General features: G+C 52.3%; 2 protein-coding genes across 7 annotated transcripts in view; both read right to left on the bottom strand.

Annotated features, from left to right (window-relative positions):
• The window catches only part of DLGAP4 (DLG associated protein 4), a 473,125-nt gene extending 470,449 nt beyond the window's left edge, over positions 1–2,676 (bottom strand). The window contains exon 1 of the mRNA XM_074970251.1: positions 2,673–2,676. The gene's annotated coding sequence lies outside the window, so the exon portion shown is untranslated. The remainder of the gene's footprint in view (positions 1–2,672) is intronic.
• Positions 1–21,624, bottom strand: part of EPB41L1 (erythrocyte membrane protein band 4.1 like 1) — a 151,120-nt gene that overhangs the window by 15,448 nt on the left and 114,048 nt on the right. For 2 of the 6 annotated variants that reach the window (XM_074970255.1, XM_074970252.1), the window contains exons 12-16: positions 20,332–20,507; positions 17,795–17,949; positions 15,552–15,587; positions 13,203–13,394; positions 10,774–10,872 (exon numbers count right to left, since the gene is read on the bottom strand). In XM_074970255.1, the coding sequence (XP_074826356.1) occupies positions 10,774–10,872; positions 13,203–13,394; positions 15,552–15,587; positions 17,795–17,949; positions 20,332–20,507 (658 nt within the window). The remainder of the gene's footprint in view (positions 1–10,773; positions 10,873–13,202; positions 13,395–15,551; positions 15,588–17,794; positions 17,950–20,331; positions 20,508–21,624) is intronic. The other 4 variants (XM_074970256.1, XM_074970253.1, XM_074970257.1 and 1 more) reach the window with 2 other exon arrangements.

Here is a 21,624-nt window from a genome sequence, read left to right as displayed (position 1 = left end):
TCTCAACTGTCCCAGCACAGGGTAAATTTCACCCCACCCTGCTTGCCACCTGGTTACAGCTCAGGAATCAGAAATTATTCATTATTTTTGTTTTAAGATTTGCTTTTTGCTCAAGAAACAGTTTCACTCCTCTATAAAGGCTGAACCAAAGCCCAGTGATGTCAATGGAAAGCCTTCCAGTGACCTCAGTGTTCTCAGGATCAGGCCCTCACAAAGTCAGAGATATCCCCCACTTTGTTCAGACCCATTCCAATTCAGCTGCCTTTTGTCCAGATGACAGGTGGGTCGAGAGGTATGAGACATGGGGGTCTCCAACAAACTCAAGAGGAGCATATACATATACATATATATATATATAGCAGCTCTGCAATTGGGAAAGGAGTCAAAAGCATACAGTCCTCAGCTGGTTAAGGTGAGCTTTCATACTACAGTAAGAAGCAGTTAGTAAAACAGCGCTGAGACCTGGGAGACCACTGGAATAGCAGTCCTTAAACCCTCTTCTTTCGGGGCGGCTTTTACTGATGGATCAGATAAATCCTTTTCTTCCCAAATTGGTTCCTGAGATTTGCTCTGGATTAGAGAAACGGGTTAGTCTTTAGCAATGAACTCCAAAAGGAACTGAGCCAGTGCCTTACAACAGCAGCAGAAAGCTATTTCACCCTCCAGTCACCCGCCTGCCAAAGTGGGGTGGGGGAGGGGGGTGAAAGGGACTCACAAGCCAAGCAAGAGGGGACAACATATTAAGAAGTGCAAGGGAGAAGCCGGAAGCGTGGGAATTTTGCTGCTAGGTGTGCGTGTGTGTGTGTGTGATATAAAAGCTCTCTGATCCACACCCCCACGCCCCCTTCTTGCTCCTGGGCATGAAGCTCCTGTGCTCAGTTTCACATTAGCAGTTGGCATTCTCCAGGGGGCCAAACTGTCAGGAGTTCACAAACAAAAGCTGATGGACCGACTGGCCAGCGGGTCTGCATTCAGCTTAGGAGCCAGGCCACATACACATACATAAAGGACAGGGAATGCAAAGCGGCCGTTCTCAGTCAATGGATGTGTGAGGTGCCATTGAACATGATCATAAATAAAAGAGCCACGCAACATGCTTATGAACTTTCCATTGGGACAGTTCATGGGAGGAGTTACCACAGCTTCTGTCAGGGTGATTTCATAGCCGGAATCGGGGGAAGCAAGCCCGGTGTCGTCTTCTCCTCTGTGCTCTGAATCGGTGGAAACACCTTCCTTCAAAGACGGAGGCTGGGAAGACTCTCTTGTGGCTGCCCATTGCGCAGTGGTTAGGTATCCCACACCAGACACTTCCCCAGCATGCCTGGCTCTGTCATCTGAGGCAACCGAGGGTGTGGGAGACATGACTAGGCCCGTGGCCCGTGGCGGTTCTATCTGCGCCTCTGTTGGTTTAGATGGTCTCCTGGTTTCACTCTCTCGTGGCCGCTCTTGGGCTGCTCTTTTTCGCTCATCAGAGACTGGGCCACAAGCACCACCTTGTTCAAACAGCTTAATTTTAGAAGCCACAGAGGCTTTTTCATACATCTCGCTGTCATGCCCCAGTGAGCCCTGCCAGCCAGTGGTGTGGGAGGGTGAAGCCAGCTCCACGGGTGCCTCCTCAGGCTCCTGAGACACGACTTCCACCCCACCTGCAATGGACTTCAAAGGCCCAGACTCTGGCTTTTGTTTCCTGTTGGTAGGTTTCCTGCCTTCAGCCGTGGCAACAACAAGCTGTGACAATTCCTTGTCCCCATGAGGTGATCCTCTTACAGGAGAGTGTGTAGAGAAGGCTTCAGCTTCTTCTCCTGAAGGAGGTTTATCCTGCAGTGGCTCGTCCATGGCAGATCCTTTGTCCTGGGGCGGCGCGCCGGCCGTGGGGCTTGTGTCCTGGGGCGGCGCGCCGGCCGTGGGGCTTGTGTCCTGGGGCGGCGCGCCGGCCGTGGGGCCTGTGTCCTGGGGCGGCGCGCCGGCCGTGGGGCCTGTGTCCTGGGGCGGCGCGCCGGCCGTGGGGCCTGTGTCCTGGGGCGGCCCACCCACGGTGGGCTGGCTTAGTTTCTCTTCCTCTGGACTTTCTGTCATGCTGGGAGGATGCTGCCAGGGGGGACTCATGGGGGTTGGTTTAATCTCTATGGCTTCCATCTGAAGAACCATTTTTGACATTTCTCTGTCTCCCAGCTCAGTTGTTTCCCTTCCAGTCCCTGACACATTTGAAGTCGCTTCCCCTTTCCACATGTCCTGTTTTTCTGACTCTTTCAGGCCTTCTGCCAGGATGGAGCTTTGTGCTGCACTGTACCTCTTGCCCCGCTGCTGAGAGAGCTCAGTCTCTCCACCTTTCCTGGGGAGGGAACCGAGCTTTAATTCTGCCATTGGTTCTTGTGGGTCCTTGTCCCTCGATTCCTTTGCTGCAAAGCGTGACTCGGATTCACTTCCACCTTTCGATTCACTGCCAATTGACCCAGCAGACTCCTCTTCCTCTGGTGCATATGCCCCCTTCTCTGCAGTACAATGTCCTAGGGAGTGTGTCTTTTTGCTAAGCTCTAGGACCTTCTCAGCTTGGTTTGATTCTATACCTGGTTCATCTGTCTCTGACTTTTCTTGGTCACCTGCTGAGGAAGTGGGTTGGAACTTGTCCTTTCCCATTATAGCTGTTGGGTCAGATGCTGGTTCAAGCTCAGGGCTCTTCCCTTTTTCAACTGAAAGGTCTGTTTTGGGCTCCAGCCCCTCTTTTTCAGCAGAACAAGACTTTTCTTCCTCTTCGAGTCCGAGATGGATTTTACTCTCCTTTTTGTCTCCTTCTGTAGCTCCTAAGTAGAAGATCCTCTCTGCAGCAGAAGACATTGTCTCATCATCACTAAACTCCACATTAGCTTTAACACCCTCAGAGGTTGGGCTAGGTATTATGGACTCTTCCTTATCTGAAGAGGGTGAGACAGACCCAGGCTCTTGCACGGTAGCCTTGCTTTCTTTCTTTGGAGCTTCTGGCCCAGAAGGCTCAGACCTTGGTCTTTCATCTGCTTCAGAATCTTCAGGTTGTTGATTTTGCTCGGCTTGGCCTTCCAAAGAGCCAGCTGGTTGCTCAAGTTCATTAGTTATCACCTCTTCTTTTCCCTCCTTGGACTTCTGCTCTTTGCCACTCTCAGATGGCTGGCCTTCTGCCTCCAAATGGGGGTCTTCTCTGATTTCGCTCTCAGACATTTCATCCTCCCAAACAGACTCAAAATCCTCTGGACTAGCAATCATTTTGTCTCTTGCATGAGTGTCCAGTTTCACACTTGCTGGTTCCTCTTTTGCTGCTGTTTTTTTGGCTTTCCCTACTGCAATGTCCACTTTTGATAAGCTCACACTTGTTTGCTCCTCTGAAGTACCTGCACGTGCGTCTTCTTTCTTGGTTCCAATAGCTTTCTCTAGAGCAAGTTCTTCCAGCCTAGAAGTTTCTCTCTCTACAAATACCCAATGCTCTGAACCCTGTATTGCAATTTGAGCAAGAAGAGTTAGCATCAAACATACTTTACCTAAATAGCTGATCACTGTTTAGTTAAGTAACAGAAGGCTGCATTGACTAAACCATTATTACTCATGCAACAACTGATGCAGATGTGTGTACAAAGGAGCTGGCAAGTAACCAACTAATAGCAGGTATTGAAATCTAGGGGCCTGATCTTGTGTAACTGGTGCTGAAGTCAATGGAAGAGAGGGTGCTTAACTTTTTAATGAGTTGGACCCTGAGCCCTTTTTGAATGCTCGGGACCAAATTCTACTCTCAGCTACAGCTGATCAATTGTTTTTTTCAAAATTTGCAATTTCACTGCGGGGGGGGTCTAACTTATCTGCTGATATATTAGTGAAACGATCACCATGTTTTTTGAACGGCTGTAGAACAGAACTGGTTGAAAGATGCTGAAATTCGAAATTTCAGCATTTTTCACTGACATTTTGAATTTGGATGAAAAACAGGATGAAATTTTCTAGAAAATGTTCATGAAAATTTTGCCCCATTTTTCAAGCAACTGACCTATGCCCACGCACTCTGACTGCAACAGAGTCATGTCAGATTGACACAGGGGTAAGCAAGGAGAGAATCTGAACCATACTCAGCTCTGTCAGCATTCTACAGCTCTGACTGGTTCCAAAGCCAATCAAAGCTTCGTAGAACCTCACAGGGGATTTTCAAAGGAGAATTAGGTACAGTCCTTTATGTATAGTGAGAATGTTTTTAACAATGCTAGAAATCTCTGATTTCCTCTCAATCCCTGATTTTTGCCACAGCTGTTTGCTAGAAAGCATCACATCTGTTCAAGAGCATTTGTGTCTCTGCTAATTCATCTGTCTATAGAGCCCCTTCTCCTCTGAGACCGAGCCCACCACCCAGTTAGCACAGGTCTGCAACCCTGAGTCAGTTCCCAAATTGGTGGTCCCATGATATCACCACTTCTTAGACATCCTTGACACCCGTGGAGAGTTTGGCATTGGCACACCAAGTCACATGAGCATGGACTGCAGTTAGATCTTCCCCTAATTTCCCAGCTCTCCAGACAAACCTGATCAGAGGGAACAATTTATCTGAGTTTCCAGCAATTCAGGAAGGGGCCCATCACAAAATACAATCTAGAAAAACAAGGATTCAGGTCACAACAGCTGGTATAGCTACCAACACTGCAGCAAGGACCAAGAAAAGCAGTACAACAAGCTACAGTATACTGCAAAAAGGCAGCATCCTGCAGCAGGGACATGGAAAGATATTTGCTATTCAACCCCATGCATCTAGGCTGTAGAGATCTGTTGCTACACAGTGGAGTGGGCTGCCAGATCATTATTAATTATTAATATAATTAGCATACAGGCACCACGTTTTACACTTTTCATGTCACAGGACAGCTAAAAACTTTACAAGCTGTATACACACAGCATTGCTGGAGTTCAGCCATTGCTAGGGTGGAAGGTGGGAAATCATAGGATCATAGAATCATAGGACTGGAAGGGACCTCGAGAGGTATTCTAGTCCAGCCCTCTGCACTCAAGGCAGGAGTAAGTATTATCTAGACCATTCCTGACAGGTGTTTGTCTAACCTGCTCTTAAAAATAACCCACTGGAACGCAACAGCCAGAGGATGGGAATTTTCTTCAACAGGAAAGTCAAGCTAACTGTCTACTCCGATGTCATGGGATTTGTACCGCTCGCACAGAGCAGCCAGGACTTCAGGGTGTGTTTATTTAAAGCTCTCACTTGGTATGTAGTCTCTAATGACACTAGAATACTGCTTTGCTGGAGCACATCAGAACAGAGAGTGGATTGAGTTGCAACTGAATCAAAACTGCAGCATCGTCATGCAGCAACTGGTTTGCTAGGGCTCAGTGTAGCATGCTGCAGGGAGCCCGTGCAGGGATATGGATTGTACTGCAGTATATTCCCAGCACAGTACACTGTGGGGCAGAGAGACAGCATACCCTAGGGCAGCCTGCTGTAGAAGACGGTGTCTCTGGAGGCTGACCATGCTGATTTTCTGCAGCGCAAAACAGCAAATTTCAGCACCAAAGGATTTGCAGTTGGCTGCACTGCTCCTCTTCCAATAGAGAAAAGAGTGAGTTGGAAAGAGGCCTGAACTAAAATGAGCAGAAACTACTGTATCCACCAAAGCCCTGGGTACCGGCGGGCACTGATGGGGGCGGGGGAGTTAGCACTGTGTGTTCGTGTTGAACTGTGCACAACTTAGTCATGTGGTGTCATTCAGAGCAGAAGGTGGAAACACCAGTCCCAAATACTAACTGCAGAGAGAGTGAAAGAGAGAGAGAAGAAAACTGCCAAAGGGGAGAGAAAACGAAAAAGGGGAGAGAAAAAAAAAGGAAGGAGAAAGGAAGAAAATGCTGTACAACGAAAAAGCTGCCATGGGGACGGGGGAGAGAATAAGAGAGGACTGTTAAATTCAGGGATAATTGAAATGACCAGTGAAAACCCCCAATCCAATGTCCCAGCCCTCTCCCCCAACCTATACATATAAATGACAGGACCCAAAAGAAAAAGGCCTTGGGGATTCTGACAGAGAGAGCTCATTTCTCCCCCTTTATTTGCACCCGTTGGGGCAGTTATACTCCTAGTGAGTTGCCCCCAGAAGTGGGGGGTGGTTTGTGCACTAGAACTCTCCCTTGGGTGTTCTGTCAGAGGAGGCCAACTTTAAACAGTGGCCGGCCCTAGCTAGAAGAACTGCCTACCTGGAGGATGCCCTGACTCAGTGTGTCTCCTGGGCACACACTTCTCTGCCCTGCTGCCTGGCTGGTGTTGGGACTTTCAGGAAGCTCCTTCTGCAGGCAGTCCAAGGCAGAGAAGTCAGCCTCGACTGGGCCATGTAGCAGGAGGCAGCTGGGGCCAGACGTGGACTAGTTAGAAGGTCACTCAACCGTCTCATTAGGAGAGAAGCACATGATGTTAGAGGAGATACCAGCAGCCAGGGGAGAGAGAACTGGAGCTGGCAAGTCCAAAGTAGCTTTAACAATGGATCTTCTTTCAGTGGCAGGTGCTGCCACTCTTGGCATGAGTGGCAGAAGGATGTTGCAGCTGTGCTTTGGTCACCATAAATTCCTCAGTGAAGACAGATCTGGCTAGAAAGGAGGTAAAACAACAACCCCAGTGGAGAGCCCTGGGCCCCATGAGCCAACCTGTGTGAAGACTATCAATGGCTCCTCTCTGGCTACAGATAAGGCTGTCAGATACCTCCGTGGCCCCCTTCTGTGGCGACTGGGAGGGTGGCATGAGAAGCGGAGGGATCTGGTCAGACCAGGTTGCACAACCTCACCAACTCAGTGTATAAAAGGACCCGCTTGTTCTTTTCCCCTCAGTCATCTCCAGCATGTCTGCCATCTGCCTAGGCCCAACTGGACTGAGAGAAAAGAGCTAGGCTGACCGGCGCTCTGGAAAGCTGAGGGGAGAACAAGTCGCTCATTCTCATTCCTGAGACAACCTGCGGTGTTGCTCTGCGGGCCTACTGGCATCCCCATTTAGCTGGAGATGAAGCCTTGCCAATCAGACCATGTTTAGTTGCCTGGCTGTTGCCTCAGACCCCAGCACCACAGAGAAAGTGGCATCTGGCCCCTGAAGTGTTCCTTACAAAACAGCATGAACCCCAAGAATTACATCCTGTAAAAGGGGACTTGGTGGTGGTGGGGGATTGTGGGAGGAAGAGAATCTAGTTTCAACTGGCCTTAAAATTGAAGGGTCCCAATGATTTCCCTGAATACACAATGGACTTGGACATTTGACTCCACAGAGGGAAGGAGAGGGGGGACAGTATGGAGCACTATGGCGGGGGGTCTCCATCCATTTCTTAAACACACTCCAAACTAAAGAACTTGGTGTTACCCATTAAGAGCTTGGATTGCACAAGGACAAAGCCGCAGCAGCCATACATCAAACCCTCAACTCACAGCCATAAACACTTGGAATTAAATAGAAAACAAAACTTGAAATCAATCCAGCTCTGCACTGGAGTGTTTCAAATCACCAAAAGCTTCCAACAATCAGAGTGAAAGATTACAGTGCTAAATGCACTCCATGCTTTTATGGCCCCCCATTCGTGCTGGGTTTTTTATTTTTTTCAAAATAAACTCTATGACGGAGGTTTTGCTTCCAAGCTCCATTTCCATGCTAGGAGTGCACAGAGCTAGCAAGAGTGGACACATTTCATAAAAAAACCAACCCACAGCATGGGGATGCAGAGGAACACACCTCAGATGGGGGAAAGCTGCCGTGCAGCCTGTACCATAATCTGACCAGCCTCTCCTGGGGTGATCAGACCATTTCAGTGCAAACCTGCTTGAACGATAAAGATTCTGGCCCTGATTCCCCATGGTGTAACTCCACTGTTATGCTGGTAACGTCACTGAAATAAAAGGTGCCAAACTGGAGTAAGGCAGTGGCAGATCAGGTCCTTTTGCTAATAAAAGCCACTGGCCCACTGCGTTCCAACAGCTTTCTATTAGCTAGCTATTGTTCAAACAGCCACCAAATCCAGACGTGAGGCCCACGTTCCCAAAGGACTGCACTTGCCTCTTTGCCAGTGCATCCTTTTGGCATATTGAACCCTCTGCACTTGCCTGGCCAGAGCTACCTGCTTTGCACAAATTCACCATGTACAGTTAGCAAGGTCTTTGGAAGGCATTGCCCCTGTGGTTTACTGGACAGCCAGTGCCAGGATTTTAAGGAGCTGTTTCCAGTGGGCCGTTGTGATGAGTCCTATATTGCAGACCTCTGCCTTGGTGTGCTGTTCTGAGTGAGCAGGGATGGGGGAACTCTTGACTTAAATGCTTTTGCAGTTGGTGAGCTGGATACAGACACAATTATGTACAAGTCTGCGGAGCAGGGTGGGGGAAAATCTGGAGCATTGTTTGGATAATCAGATGCAGGACTAACTGGCGTGAGGCATCCGACTGTCCTATCAAAGAGCCCCCAGGGCTCCTGAGAGCACCAGAAATTCAGCCCCTTTCCTCTCCAAAACAGGGCTGTTTAATTACAGCATCTTCCATCCTACCCTTCTGGGCGCTTCTGCAATTGCACTTTGTTACATCAGACCCTGCTTTCGGCTCTGTCCTCACCCTGGCTCGAACTGCGCGAGAAACAATCCGATTTAGAAAGAGCTGGCAAGCACTGGGCTCCCAACGTATTTTTCCAATACAGTTGTTCACAGAGGATAAGACATTTTACCAGCCATGCTGGCCCATGGGGGGCTAATCTAGGGTGCACTTTCTCAGCAGGGTTATTGGTAACCACGTTAGGGGTGGATGCAAAGCAGGCTGCAACTGTGCTAGGTTGTAGTAGGGTTTGCAAACAATCCCCAAAGCAGTTACAAGCTGCCAGGTCCACCAGGAGATAACTGAGTTAAGGGATAGCATCCCAAGGCTCCTTGTCGCACAACCATATCTTAACAGGGTGCAAAGGCCCCAGGCTCCCCTCTCCCTCTCCTGGCTCCAAGCACTGACAGCCTCACATCTTCCCCCTCATCGAGGTAGGTTAATCAGAACATATCTCTCAGCTCCCCTTTGGATCCATCTAGGTGGCAGAAATCACCATGTTTAAGCACGGCTCTGCCCCAACCAAGCTAGAATCTGATTCACTCTCCCCTGTGTAGACAGAGCAAACTCACATTAGGGGAACCAGGTTGAAGCCTAGTTTTCTTCCGCCTAGTGGAAAGTTCCAAGGTAATATTCCCCCCCACGCACATCCCACCTCGCCATACCAAGAAATCGATACCACGAGAAACATAAAGAGCAAAGGCACCGACAGACTCATTTCCCTCCCAGAAGGGCAAACACCTGAGAGCGAGGGCATACTGGATTCCACAGAGGCACTCACTCCACTGCGTGTGGGGAGGGGGCTCTTTTATGAGGGTTTAATATGGGTATAAACCAAATATTTCAGAAGCATCCACTGATTTGCGGGTGAAAGGCCATTGGCTTGATTATGCACTGTGCCGAGAGGCAGCAGCTCCATTTAAGGTGAAGAGGCAGGAGCTCTGGTCCTCTGGAAATCAGGCCCCAATATGGGGTAGCAGCAGGCTCTACCTCACAGGGGTGTTGTGAGGGTAACTATCTAGGTGATGGAGGCCATCTAACTACCTAAGACAGACAGTAACTGCTCTGAGTTGTATTCTGTTCTATACCACGCCCATCACCATGGTATCTGAGCTCCTAAACTGTGAGGCACTCCAAATTAATGGACCCTTGAAGAATGATGGGCATAGCCCCATACGTTCCTACAAGACCCTTCATCCAGAAGGGTCCCACTGTGCTTCACAAATGGTGGGCCAAACCCTAGGGTCCTTGCTCAGATTTTACTCTGGCAAACCCCCTTTTCTGGAACGGAAGCTTTGCCTGAGTGAGGACTGCGAAAAAACAGCGTCCGCAAGTGTCTGCCCACGATACATCGCCTAACTGGACCTATCTCCAGGGAGCAGGACAGCAGCTGGTTAAAAGCACGTAGCAACAACCCTAACCAACCATTTAGGATAGGAGGTGAAGAAAGTCATCACAACCAAATGCAAATGCAGCGGAGCTTTAAGTGGGTAGAATGTCCCGTAATTACCCAAAATGGACTTTGGCCAGCACACCAGGATTAGCACCTCCTCTATTGAGAAAAACACTCAGGGATCATCAGGGAAAAGTGGTCTGCACCTCAGATTTACATCTCTGAGGAGACAGAGCAGCTCCAGCATAGCACCTAGCTCTGTCTACCTTTATACTGACTTAAAGAGAACCATCTCCTGATTGAATTACCAGCACCACCTCCTGCTGCACCTTGGTTTTCCTTGGAGGGCTCGGCTCCCAGCCAAGAACTGACTAGACCCAACCCTGCTTAGATTACCAGCTTCAACACCACAGCTCTAGGTGGTATAATGGAAGAAGTGCTCAGCCTCGCTGCTTGGTTTCTCTCACCAACACCGCAGCCAAACCAGTATTCTCTAAGACAACGTAAAGAGGCTCCCAGATCGGTATTGATGACTAACCCTGCTCCAGAGATCAGTGCTGGACCTGTCTATGCCTTTAATCCTCCACACACACACCCTTATCACTTGGTTACCATGGGAGAACCAGCTCAGAATATGCCCCGTTAGCAGTTGACTGGCTGCCCATGCATGGCTGGTGCATTGGCAGGAAATCTTCCCAGGGGCCCTGAGGTGAATTACGCAAGGGGCTACAAACAGAGACAGCCTGGCAATGGCTGTCCAGTAAACAAACGGAGACAAAGAGTGGGTGGGGAAAAGAGAGAGAAATGGAAAGGCTGATGATAACCTCAGGAGAAGAGGCAAGACTTTTCTGGGTGAAAGACTCCATGGATAAGGCAGCTCCATGCTCAGCTGAAAACTCCTCTAGGAAATCCTCTTCCATCCTCTGTTTCAGCAAGGGAAGCCCGAGCACCCACAGCCAGGGGGGAGAGAGAGAGAGAGAGAGAGAGAATGAGAACGAATGAATAAATGACCAAATGAATGAATGATGGTCATGAATATTCCAGCTCTGCAGTCCCCAGCTGGGGCTTCGTGCTTTCTCCATTTGTTTAAAAATCTCATCCTTGCCCACTGCCAGTGACTGCAGACCTGCTGAGTGATGCACTCCTTCCTGCTGACCTCAGCTGCCCCGCGGCCTGCCCGCCAGCCTGAGCCCCGGCACAGGGCGATCTAGCCCAGCACCCACCAGGCAGTGTCAAGGCTGAGCGCCAGAGGGGCTGATCTGCAGGTAGTTACTCCCACACCAGTGACAAGCACTCCCACCCTCACAGCTACAGAACCCTCTCCCCGACAGGTACAATGGACCAGGGTGCCTGCCCCTCTGAGGGCCAGAAGCCTGAGGCTAGGCAGCCCTCCTCACTCCTCCGATCCAGCTGAGAAGGGGATGGGGTTTCCCTTAAAGAGCTGCGGGAAGCTGCAGGGAGAGGGGGGCTGTAGGAGAAGCCAGGCTTCTGCGGTACCCCCCAAGGAAGGGAGATACCAGGTGGAAGCTGCGGGTAGAAGGCCCCACTTGGAAGTTTTGCTTTCTGTTCATGGTGGCTTGGAGGCAAGGGATAACGACTGGGTATGGCTGATAGTTCCCCAGGCTGGCAAGGCTGCCAGTTTATTGCCCCCGTCCTCTCAGCCACCCTCACTGCTGAGCCACCCCGACGAGGTGCCAAAACCCTCCCCCACACGCCCCAGTGACAGGATCAGCCGGAGATCAGCACTACGGTATGAGGAGCCCACGTCGGAGGGATCTCAGACCATAAAACCTCCTTAGCCTGGGTTAAACGCCCGTGTCCCTTACCCCCCTGCTGCTCTACAGCCTCAGTCAGCTGAGAGACAGCAATGGGCCTGCCTCACGGTCCTGGCAACTCCAGTATGAGGCATGCCCCGGCAACTTGCTCAGAGAACCCTTCCGCATCTCCAGGTCAAAGGGGCTGGGGACCACCAGCCCCATTATGGCTACGAGCAGTACTGATACAGCTCCACAGGTGTGCACGGCATTGTACAGACAAAGCACAAATCTGGCAGCCAATCCAAGATAAAGGGGGCCCTGCAGCCGGGGCAGGGAGCGGGACAGAGAGAGGGCCTTGCCATTTAGATGCTGCTCAGGTCTTCTGTCCTCAGCCATGAATTGAGGGAGTCAATGCTCAAAGCTAGCGGCAGGTGGCGTCCTTTACCAACAAAGCCCAGACACCTGCTGTGGCTTTTCGCCCATGTCTTGGTTGAAACAGCCAGTCTCCCGCTCCCAGCTCACCCACCCAATCCACCTCAAGCTGCTTCTCCACAGGTGAATGTCCAAGCCATTGCCCAGCAGAGCACAGTGCTCACTGATTTCACCTGCCCTTCCTCATCTCGGGCTCACAGCCCCAGTGGGGGGTAGCTCAACATGCCGCGGTATCTGCTGCCCCGTTCCCCTAACGCCGCAAGGGGCTGTGTACAAGATGCCAGGACTGCAGAGCCATCTCCAGAGCTCCCCTGCAGACAGAACGGAGCATCAACCAGCAAGCACAGAGTCTGTGAGGCCGGCCACACCCCACTCCCAGCACTTCTGGAGCAGTGAGGGCCGGAAACCCTCAACATCAGCCAGAAGCAGCCAGCCTCTCCCCTGCCTACCCCAGCGAGCCCAGAGGACCCGCTTCTCAGCTCCCTGTCACGGATGGTGGACGTATGGAGAATCTAGCACAGAGCTGCACTCTGGCACCACAGACAGCTCAGCCGGCATTATGCGCTCACTTCCCTCCACACTGCAAGCACGGGGAAATCAGCCATGGAGAGTCCTCAGGCCTGACTCCTCCGTAGCATCCCTGAAGCAAGCAGAGAAGCCATCACGATAGGAAGGATGAGGTAAGACACCCAACAGGGGTTCCAGATAGGAGCACTGGCTCCAGCCATGGGGTGGGCTACACAACCCACTCCCCTGGCTGGAGCAATGGAGCCATGTTGGCCAAACCCTGCATGAGATGGAGGTTGGGCTTTAGTCCTCACTCAAATGCCTGGGTGTGGCACTTCCTGTGGTGTCGGGGGGTAAGCACTGCCAAAGGCTAGGGAAGAGGTCAAATCCACAGGCCAACCCAGGGCTGCTGCCATATGCACACCCTCCACTGAACTCTTTCCTGGGTGGCACAGAGCACAGGGATCCCGGGGCACCAATTATACTCACCTCCCACCAAACCACAGACACAAATCAACAGAAAACCCCCTTCACAAAACTGACAGGACAGAACGAACCTCACTGGCCTTCTCCGGGGTCCCCTTTGGCGTCTCATCCTCATTCTTGGGTGAGGAAGAAGCTGGTGATGAAGGCAGCCTCCTGTCCCGGTCCCTGTGAACTAGCTTGCTGTTGGGCTCCTTCAGCGTCCTCTTCAGCTCGTTGATGCTGGCCTGGTGCTTTAGCAAAACATCTTCTGGTTTGTCTAAAAACTTTGGGAGGGAGACGGGAAGGTAACTAGCGAGGCAGAGATTGGATCGCTGCGGGAAAGGGAGGGCCTGCTTCATGCTGAGCCTGAATGTGGGATCTGAAGAGCCAAATGTGCCGGGAATCACCCTGCAGACTAGGGCAGCTCCAGGGAACAGCTGAAAGTGACCAGCAGAACTTACACGTACTTTCTGGTACTGATCAATGTACCCCTTTCCCATCCTAAAGCCCAGGTCCCTGGGATCCAAATGTAGGGTCAGGGTGATCCTAGATGATCCTCAGTAGTAGTAGAACGGTGGGACTCAAAGGGGAGTCACCTCCATTCCAGTCATCTATAGTCTCTACTAGATTCTATTGGCCTCTGTTGATTTCTGCTGGAGAGTCATCATGCCTCAACACCCCTGAAGCCAGTAGGCCAGATCTGTTCCAATCTATTGTACAGAGTTGCCAGCTGGAACCATTTGAAAATGTTCTACTGGACTTTCCATAAGGCTTCCCTGGAACTGGATTCTGGCGATTGGTCCAAACTTGGATTTGGCCCTCCCGCGAGTGCTACGGTGTCTAGAGGTTTGGGTTTGGCCCATTATAAAGATAAGGGTTCAGGGGTGTTCAGGTCCACGCACTGATTCAGGCCCTATCTTTATAGCAGACCCAATCCTTTCCATGACATCGTGAGGGTTGTGAGACCCCCTATTTCTGTACTAGGGATGGGCGAACCCATTCAAAAAGAAGAAGAACCAACTCCAATTTTTGCCCCGAACTCAAACCTGTTTGGAGGTTCAAAAAGGTTCAGATAAACTTCTTCCTTGCCCTTATTTTGAGTTCCTGTAGCAGCCTGTACATTTCTGGGTTCTGTGCAGGAGCCAAGAGGCCTGAGAAAGGCCCTTCTCATGAGAAGTCCAGCCAACTTTGCAGACCCAAGAGGCTTAGAGAAGTTTAGGATAAGAATCCAAAACGTTATCTGCATCCTAGACCCAGCCATTCTGAGGTTCGCCAATCACTAGCACAAGGAGTTACTGGGGTGCACATGACAGCGATGGAGAATGGCACATGCAGAGAGGAATGAGGGATGAGACAGACCATGGAGGGAACAGGATCGGGCACCTGCAGGAGCTGGGAAAATAAACCAACCACCTGGGGCTGAACAGCAGATCGCTTGCCAAAGGGGCTTACCCTTGTGCAGGATACGACGGCAGAGATTTTAGTTAGAGCATCTCTTTGGGAAAAACTCCCCGTCTTGATTTAAAGACCACCACATCCCCATATAAATTGTTCCAAGGGTTAATTACCCTCACAGACCCCTAGCAAAGACTAGGCAATAGCAGCCTGGTTCTGAGCTGACACTGAACCTTGCAATAACCCTCCCTAGCAAGACCCATCTTCCAAGAGCATTATGCACTAGCCCTCATGCTCCCCATTAACTGATGGGTGAAACAGACAGAGAAAGATCTTAAGTGACTTCCTGAAGGCCAGTGCTGGAGCTGGTCCTGGAACTCAGCAGGCCACCTGACCAAAGCTGTCGCTAGGAGAGGAACCCTAGTAACGGTTCAGTTGGCACGAGGGTTTGTATCTGAAATAATGCCTAACGGGGGTGCAGCATCACTCCATGCTGCCCCACGCCTCGCCAGTGGAATTACAGAGCCCAGGTAGGAACCGCCATGTGGAGTTCTGAGCTAGGCTGGCATGGAGATAACGCTGAAAACTGGAAGTCACGGGGCTGGGGGATGTGAGTCTTGTTCTGCTCCGTGCGAGGGAGCTGGGGCCCGCAGGAGAGGGTTGGACACAGAAGAGACACGAGGAGAAGACGTAGAGGAGTCAGTAAAGAGCTCAGTAGCCAGGACATCCCAATGGCACGATGACCTGGCTCTAGCACCATGGGAGGGCTCTTGCTCACACACACAAGGCGAGGAGAGCTGCCTTACTTAGTGGGATAGAAGATGCTGCTTGTGCTTCGGGGAAAGCATCTGTGTGCTTGGCTACTGGGTTTATCTGACAGTTCTCCAGAGTGGAAGGCTCCCCACTGACGCTTGGGTGCATCTTGTATTCCAGTAAATAGGGTGACACATAGTATGGGGGGGGAAGAGATGGGGTGCTTGTTGTTTTAAAGGAGATGGATAATACGATGCACCAATGGGCAGTAAGATGCTCCAGAGAGAGAATACCTCCTGCTTGTGCCTGGGGGTGGTTTCCTGCTCCGGCTGGCAGCAAAGAGAAGGTGAAAGGAACCGGAATGGTCAGTCAAGGGAACTTGTCACATACATCACAGTTCAGTTTAACACAGGACTCTGGGCAATGCCAGGGGCAAAATCAGCAACATAAGATTCCCCCCAGAGGTACCCTAGCAGTGCCAGCTGGGACTCCTGCAGTGTGAGCTTCCCCACAGCAGTGCCCTAGCAGTGCCAGACAGGACTCCTATGGTGTGAGCTTCCCACAGCGATGCCCTGCTGACACCACTAGATTTCTAGTCACAAACTGATGTGGAACTTCAGAAAACCCACCTCCCTGTTCAGTGGGAAAGGAGGGCAGGGAGACCTTGAGGGCCAGGCCCCTGAGAAGTGGAGATAGAGAGGAGAAGCCACAGGCCTGGACACCTCCCCTAAGACCCAATTGGTGTCACTAGGATAGCGTACTTCAGTGTGTGTGTGTGTGTGTGTGTGTGTGTGTGTGTGTGTGTGTGTGTGTGTGTGTGTGTGTGTGTGTGTGTGTGTGTGTGTGACAGCAGGTGTATTTGTAGGTGAGTATCTGGTGTCAACGGCCATCTTTGGGGATGTCTACGTGCGCAGTGTGAGTGTCTGCAAGTGTCTGTGTGCAGTGTAAGTGTGCCTGCGTGTGCAGTGCAAGTGTCTGTGTGTGCTGTGCGAGTGCCTGCATGAGCAGTGCATGCATCTGTGTGCCTGGGTGTGCAGTGCAAGTGCCTGCATGTTCCTGTGTATGCAGTGTGAGTGTCTGCGGTTAACGTGCTTGTGTGTGCAGTGTAAGTGTCTGCATGTGCCTGTGCATACAGTGCAAGTGCCTGCACATGCCTGCGTGAGCAGTGCACGTGTCTGTGTGCCTGCGTGTGCAGTGTGAGTGCTTGTGTGTGCCTGCATATGCAGTGTCTGCAGTGATCATGCTTGTGTGTGCAGTGCGAGTGTCTGCGTGTGCAGTGCGAGTGTCTGCATGTGCCTGCGTGTGCAATGCAAGTGTCTGCATGTGCCTGCGTGTGCAATGCAAGTGTCTGTGCATGCATTGCGAGTGCCTGCGTGAGCAGTGCATGCATCTGTGTGCCTGGGTGTGCAGTGCGAGTGCCCGAGTGTGCAGTGCGAGTGCCTGCATGTTCCTGCGTATGCAGTGTGAGTGTCCGTGATGAACGTGCTTGTGTGTGCAGTGTAAGTGTCTGCATGTGCCTGTGCATACATGGCAAGTGCCTGCGTGTGCAGTGCAAGTGCCTGCGCATGCCTGCGTGAGCAGTGCGTGCATCTGTGTGCCTGGGTGTGCAGCGTGAGTGCCTGAGTGTGCAGTGCAAGTGCCTGCATGTTCCTGCGTATGCAGTGTGAGTGTCTGTGCGTGCAGTGCGAGTGCCTGCGTGAGCAGTGCATGCATCTGTGTGCCTGGGTGTGCAGTGTGAGTGCCTGAGTGTGCAGTGCGAGTGTCTGCATGTGCCTACATGTGCAGTGTGAGTGTCTGGGTGGGGAGCGGAGGAGGACTGGGAGAGCGGACAGTGCTTGGTCCGTTCCTTGGTCAGGGCTACTTGCTGCGGCTGCCATTCCCTGACCCAGACAGTCCTCTGCTCAGACAGTGGCCAACTTATAAATGCTCTGCCTCTCCCCAAAGGCAGCTGCAAGGTGCACTGCACTCTCCAGGTATATCGGAATAGGAGCTGCTCCCTGGCCCAGCTTGAGCAGTGCAACCCTGAGGCCAGCAGAACTGCTACGGAGATACCTAGGGATGGGCCTCCTTCCCTGCTGTCACCAAGGAGTCAAGCAGTGTCAGCCCTGGCTGATGCCCTGCGAGACCCCCTGGGAATCCCGCTGGGAAAGCCCTCCCTGGCCAGTTGTATGGGAGACATCTCATGGGTGAGCCCAAGGTGGATTAACAAAGGCATGAGTCAAGGAAAGGAGGAGAGTCCCCCTTCCTGACATAAGACGGGCAAGCCCGTACCTTGGAGTCCAGGGGATTGGGAGCAGGTATCTCAGGCCAGTGCCAGTGCCAGAGCCTCACAGGGAGGTCTTGGCATCTCCCAGCAGGGAAGGACACCGCTGTGTGACAGACACAGATTGTGGGAGGCAGCCCCTCCCCTCTAGCATCCTGGGCTCCTTCTCTCTCCAGGTGCAGGCTGGGGGTTGCCCTAGCCAATCCATAGAGCGGGCACCCCTGCAAACCAGCCTCCGACACCCTCCTGGTCTCTGCCCAGCGGGTCCTGTACCTTCAGCTCCTTGATTTTCGTCGGGGTCGTCACTTCCTCAAATTCATCCTCCGCCTCGGAGCGTTGCCACCCGCTGTACTCGCTGTCCTCGTCCCGCCTCTCGGACCCCGCCCCGCCGTTGTGGTTCTCGCTGACGGAGGCCGGGCGCGAGAACTCTACAGGGTGCAGAGGGGAACACACCGATCACAGGGGTTACAGGTGGAAGAGGACGAGATGGGCCCAGCTGGCCCCACCCCTCCCCCAGCCACAGCCAACGCAGGCCTGGTCCTTACAGATATGATCGTAGGATTACGGCCAGCCTCGCCTTAAACGTCCCAGGCAACGAGGCTTCCAGCCTTCCCTTGGGAGGCAATTCCACAGCCCTCCATGGCTGGGGTACTGCCTTGATGTCCAGGCTACGTTTTCCCTCCCATTCCTCTCCCTCCTTGAGGTATAGACTTTTCACTAACGCCCATTCTCACACCGCTCCGCAGGCCTTGCCGAGCCCGTAATGGGGCTAGCTTAACTCATCAAGTGAGGTCCACAAGTGAGGTGAGCGCGCTCAGCTGAAAAAAGCACCTTCCCCCCAGTCGAGGCAAGGCTGTAGGGCCCCCTTTTGCAAGCGGCCACGCCTCGCTGACTTCAGCTGGGTCTCACGGAAAGTCCGCAGAATTTAGGCACCTGAATCAGTTAGGCGTAGCAACGCTGAGCAGAGCGATGCCTAAATACCATTAAAAATCTGAGCCCGAGCTGAGTCAGGCAAACTGGACGAGGGTCTGCTACACCTGCACCTCATGTCGTCACTTACCCCCCTCTGAAATGAGTATAAAGTGGGTGCTCCCAAATCAGCATGGGAGGGTTTTACATCCGCTCTGCGCAGGAGTAATTGACCAAGGTGCAGAGCAAAGGTGAATCCGGCCCATTGCCCAAACATGCAATACCCCAAGCCAGCTGAACGCTGGGAGGGGCGCTCAGGAGTCAGACTAATCTGAGGAAGAAAAGGCCTTTTTCAGACCCTGAGTCCACCCTCCAGCTGTGAGCTTTAGCTAAGGAATTCCCGGTGCCCTCTGCTGAACAGACACTGAACAGCCTCGGGACTTGCCTGGCTGGGCTAGGCCAGATCCTTGCCGTGAGCAGTGTCTGGATTAAATGGTTCCTGCTGAATAGAGGTGGGGGGAAAGGCTGATGTCCTGCCTTGGTCCCTCTCCCTTTACTGCCCTCTTGCTCCCCCGCCATTCTGCAAGCCGCTCGCTCTGCAGCATAAAGGCTGTCGGGGGCGTGGAGGAGTCTGCGAGCAGCTCGTGAGCACAAAGCTCATCAAGTCCAGGCCTGCCTCTGGCAGGGGGCTTGTCAACTAGCCAGGGCCAGCAGCTGCCTCTAGAATCCCCCCAACCTAGGGGGTCTGCAGATTCCACCCCAGACAGCCCCTGAGAGAAGCTACAGCTGCTGTCATCCATGCAGCTCACAGAGAGACAGGGGAGGGGAATCAGCATGACTGCTGGCCTGGGAGGTGTGCTGGGGATGGGGAGAGGGAGGGGTAAGAGGGATGCAGTATGTCAGCATCCTCTGCCCCAGTAAGAGCCAAACACTGCCTGTGAGCAACCAAAGGAGGGGACAGGGTAAGGAGGGAGGAGCTCAGAGGAAGCGTTGGGGGATAGAAGGCGGCAGTGCTGGTGTTTAGCCTAACTCTGCCTAGGCTGACAAGATGTCCCGATTTTATAGGGACAGTCCCAATCTTTGGATCTTTTTCTTATATAGGATCCTATTACCCCCCACCCCGTCCCGATTTTTCACATTTCCTGTCTGGTCACCCTAACTCTGCCTATCCATGGGACAGAAAGAACCCAGCACCAAGGGTCACTCGAGGATCTGAATTTAAAACATTTCTGGTGCCTTGGCAGATCTGCATGTGTAACACTGACAGATCCCGGTCATCGGGATCGAACCGGGGACCTCTGGAGCTTAGTGCAGGAGCCTCTACCGCATGAGCTAAATTAGCTAAGGCTGTAGAGCGGGGCTCATAATCTCCCTCTAAGGCGCCACTAGAGGAGACAAAACACCACGCCCAGGTGGTGTGTGGGTTACACATGCACACCTATAACTGGGGCAGCAAGCGAGGCTGCAGGTCTGGGGCGAGTAGTGATGGGGACATGGGCTGGAATAATAGGGGGGAGGGGCGTGGCTTGCTGTGGGTCAGGACTGGCGTGCACAGGCAGAGCTGGGGGAGGTGCACTGGCAGATCTGTGGGGAGGGGCTGCGGATCAGGTCTGGGGAAAACTGGCAGAGCTGGGGGAGGGGCCGAAGGTCAGGACTGGGAGAACTGGCAGCGCGGTGAGGGTGACATTTGCATGATTGTGGCTGGTCAGTACCAATCTCCCAGCTTCCTGAGGGCTAACCCCCTGACCCCCAAGAGTCGACGACAGCAGCAGCAGGGAGCTGTGAGCTTGCAGTGCCAGAGCCCAGCCGCCCCTCGCCCACACGGCCCCGTAGTCTAAGCCTGTCCTCCCGGCTCCCACCAGTGAACCAATCTCCCTCCCCCTCCCCAATTTGGGGCGTACCTCCATCGAGGCTGCGAGACATGGTGTACCGTTTGCTGGAGGAGCGCTCGAAGAACGGCGCAGGCCGGTCGATCAGGGCACTGGCCTGGCGGGTCTGGGCCTGCGTCCGCCCACTGTAGCGGAACTTAGAGCCCATCACCAGGAAGCCCTTTGGAGGCGGCTCTGGGGACACCAGCCTGCAGGTGGAGGGGGGAGGAAAGCAGAGTGTCACTGGCAGGCCAGCTCCGTTCACACACAGGGCAGGGACTGATCAACATGGAGACTGGCGGTCAGTGGGGGGGCAAAACCAGGAAAAGACCAAGAGGCATCACCAAACATTGTCATTGCAGTGAGGTTGTTGTTCACTCTGAATCCTAATGGTGGCCGTTTCATTGCAGATCATTTCAGCGGAAACATCCAGCTACCTGGAGGCATGGATGGAAACTATGATTGTAGATGGAGCTCAAACAAAGAGCCACTCTTCCCCCAACACCTGGGCTCTTAACCCTGCTTCCAGGAACAGCGTTGTCCTGTTAGCAGAACTCCCCAGCCCTCTGCCTCCTTGCTGGTCTCTTTGCCTCCATCTCACTGGCTGTTCCCGTCCACTGTACCTCTCCCAAATGGTGAAGGTGCAAATTGCCTCACCCTACATCTCTGTGACTTCAGCATCAAATGTAGAAGGTGAGGGACTGGACATCAGTGGGGTGAAGTGAGAGCCAAAAAGGCATGTGCCTAAATCAGATGATAACGCGGGGGACAGGTGCGTATAAATGAGGGGTATTCTGTGTATGGGTGGGGGGAGCAGTGGGCAGGGGAGATACAGGGACTACAGCCGGGAGACATCTTTTCGGCGACACAAACATTTTGCGAATTGGTGTTGCTTTTGTTACATCCTTCACGTCAAAACAAAAACAAAGGAAAAATTCTGAAAAAAAAAAAATCAAAACATTTCAATATTTTTCTTGCAAGCAACTTTTCGTTTAGAAATTTCCTTTCATATTATTTAGGAATTTTTTTTTAAATGTTAAAAAATGCTCAAAACTGAACCCAACATTCCACTGCAGGGGGAGCAGAATGGTTCCTTCACCCCAAACGGATTTTTTTTTTCCCCTTCACCAAGAATTTTGGAAAAATTCATTTTTGGTTTGACCCCAAACTAATCTTTCCCTCCCCAGCACTGCCAGTGAACCAAACTGTCTCTACTAGAAGCAATCGAGAGCACCGCGGAGACCATGTGCCATGTGTGGGCATTTTTATTTTTTTTTGCCCATCTAAATAAGCAAAGCTCTAAAGGGGCTGCGCTGGCCTCTTGCG

This window comes from Natator depressus, chromosome 13 (assembly GCF_965152275.1).
Source record: "Natator depressus isolate rNatDep1 chromosome 13, rNatDep2.hap1, whole genome shotgun sequence".
Lineage (NCBI taxonomy): Eukaryota > Metazoa > Chordata > Testudines > Cheloniidae > Natator > Natator depressus.
This window is presented reverse-complemented; position numbering and strand designations above follow the sequence as displayed.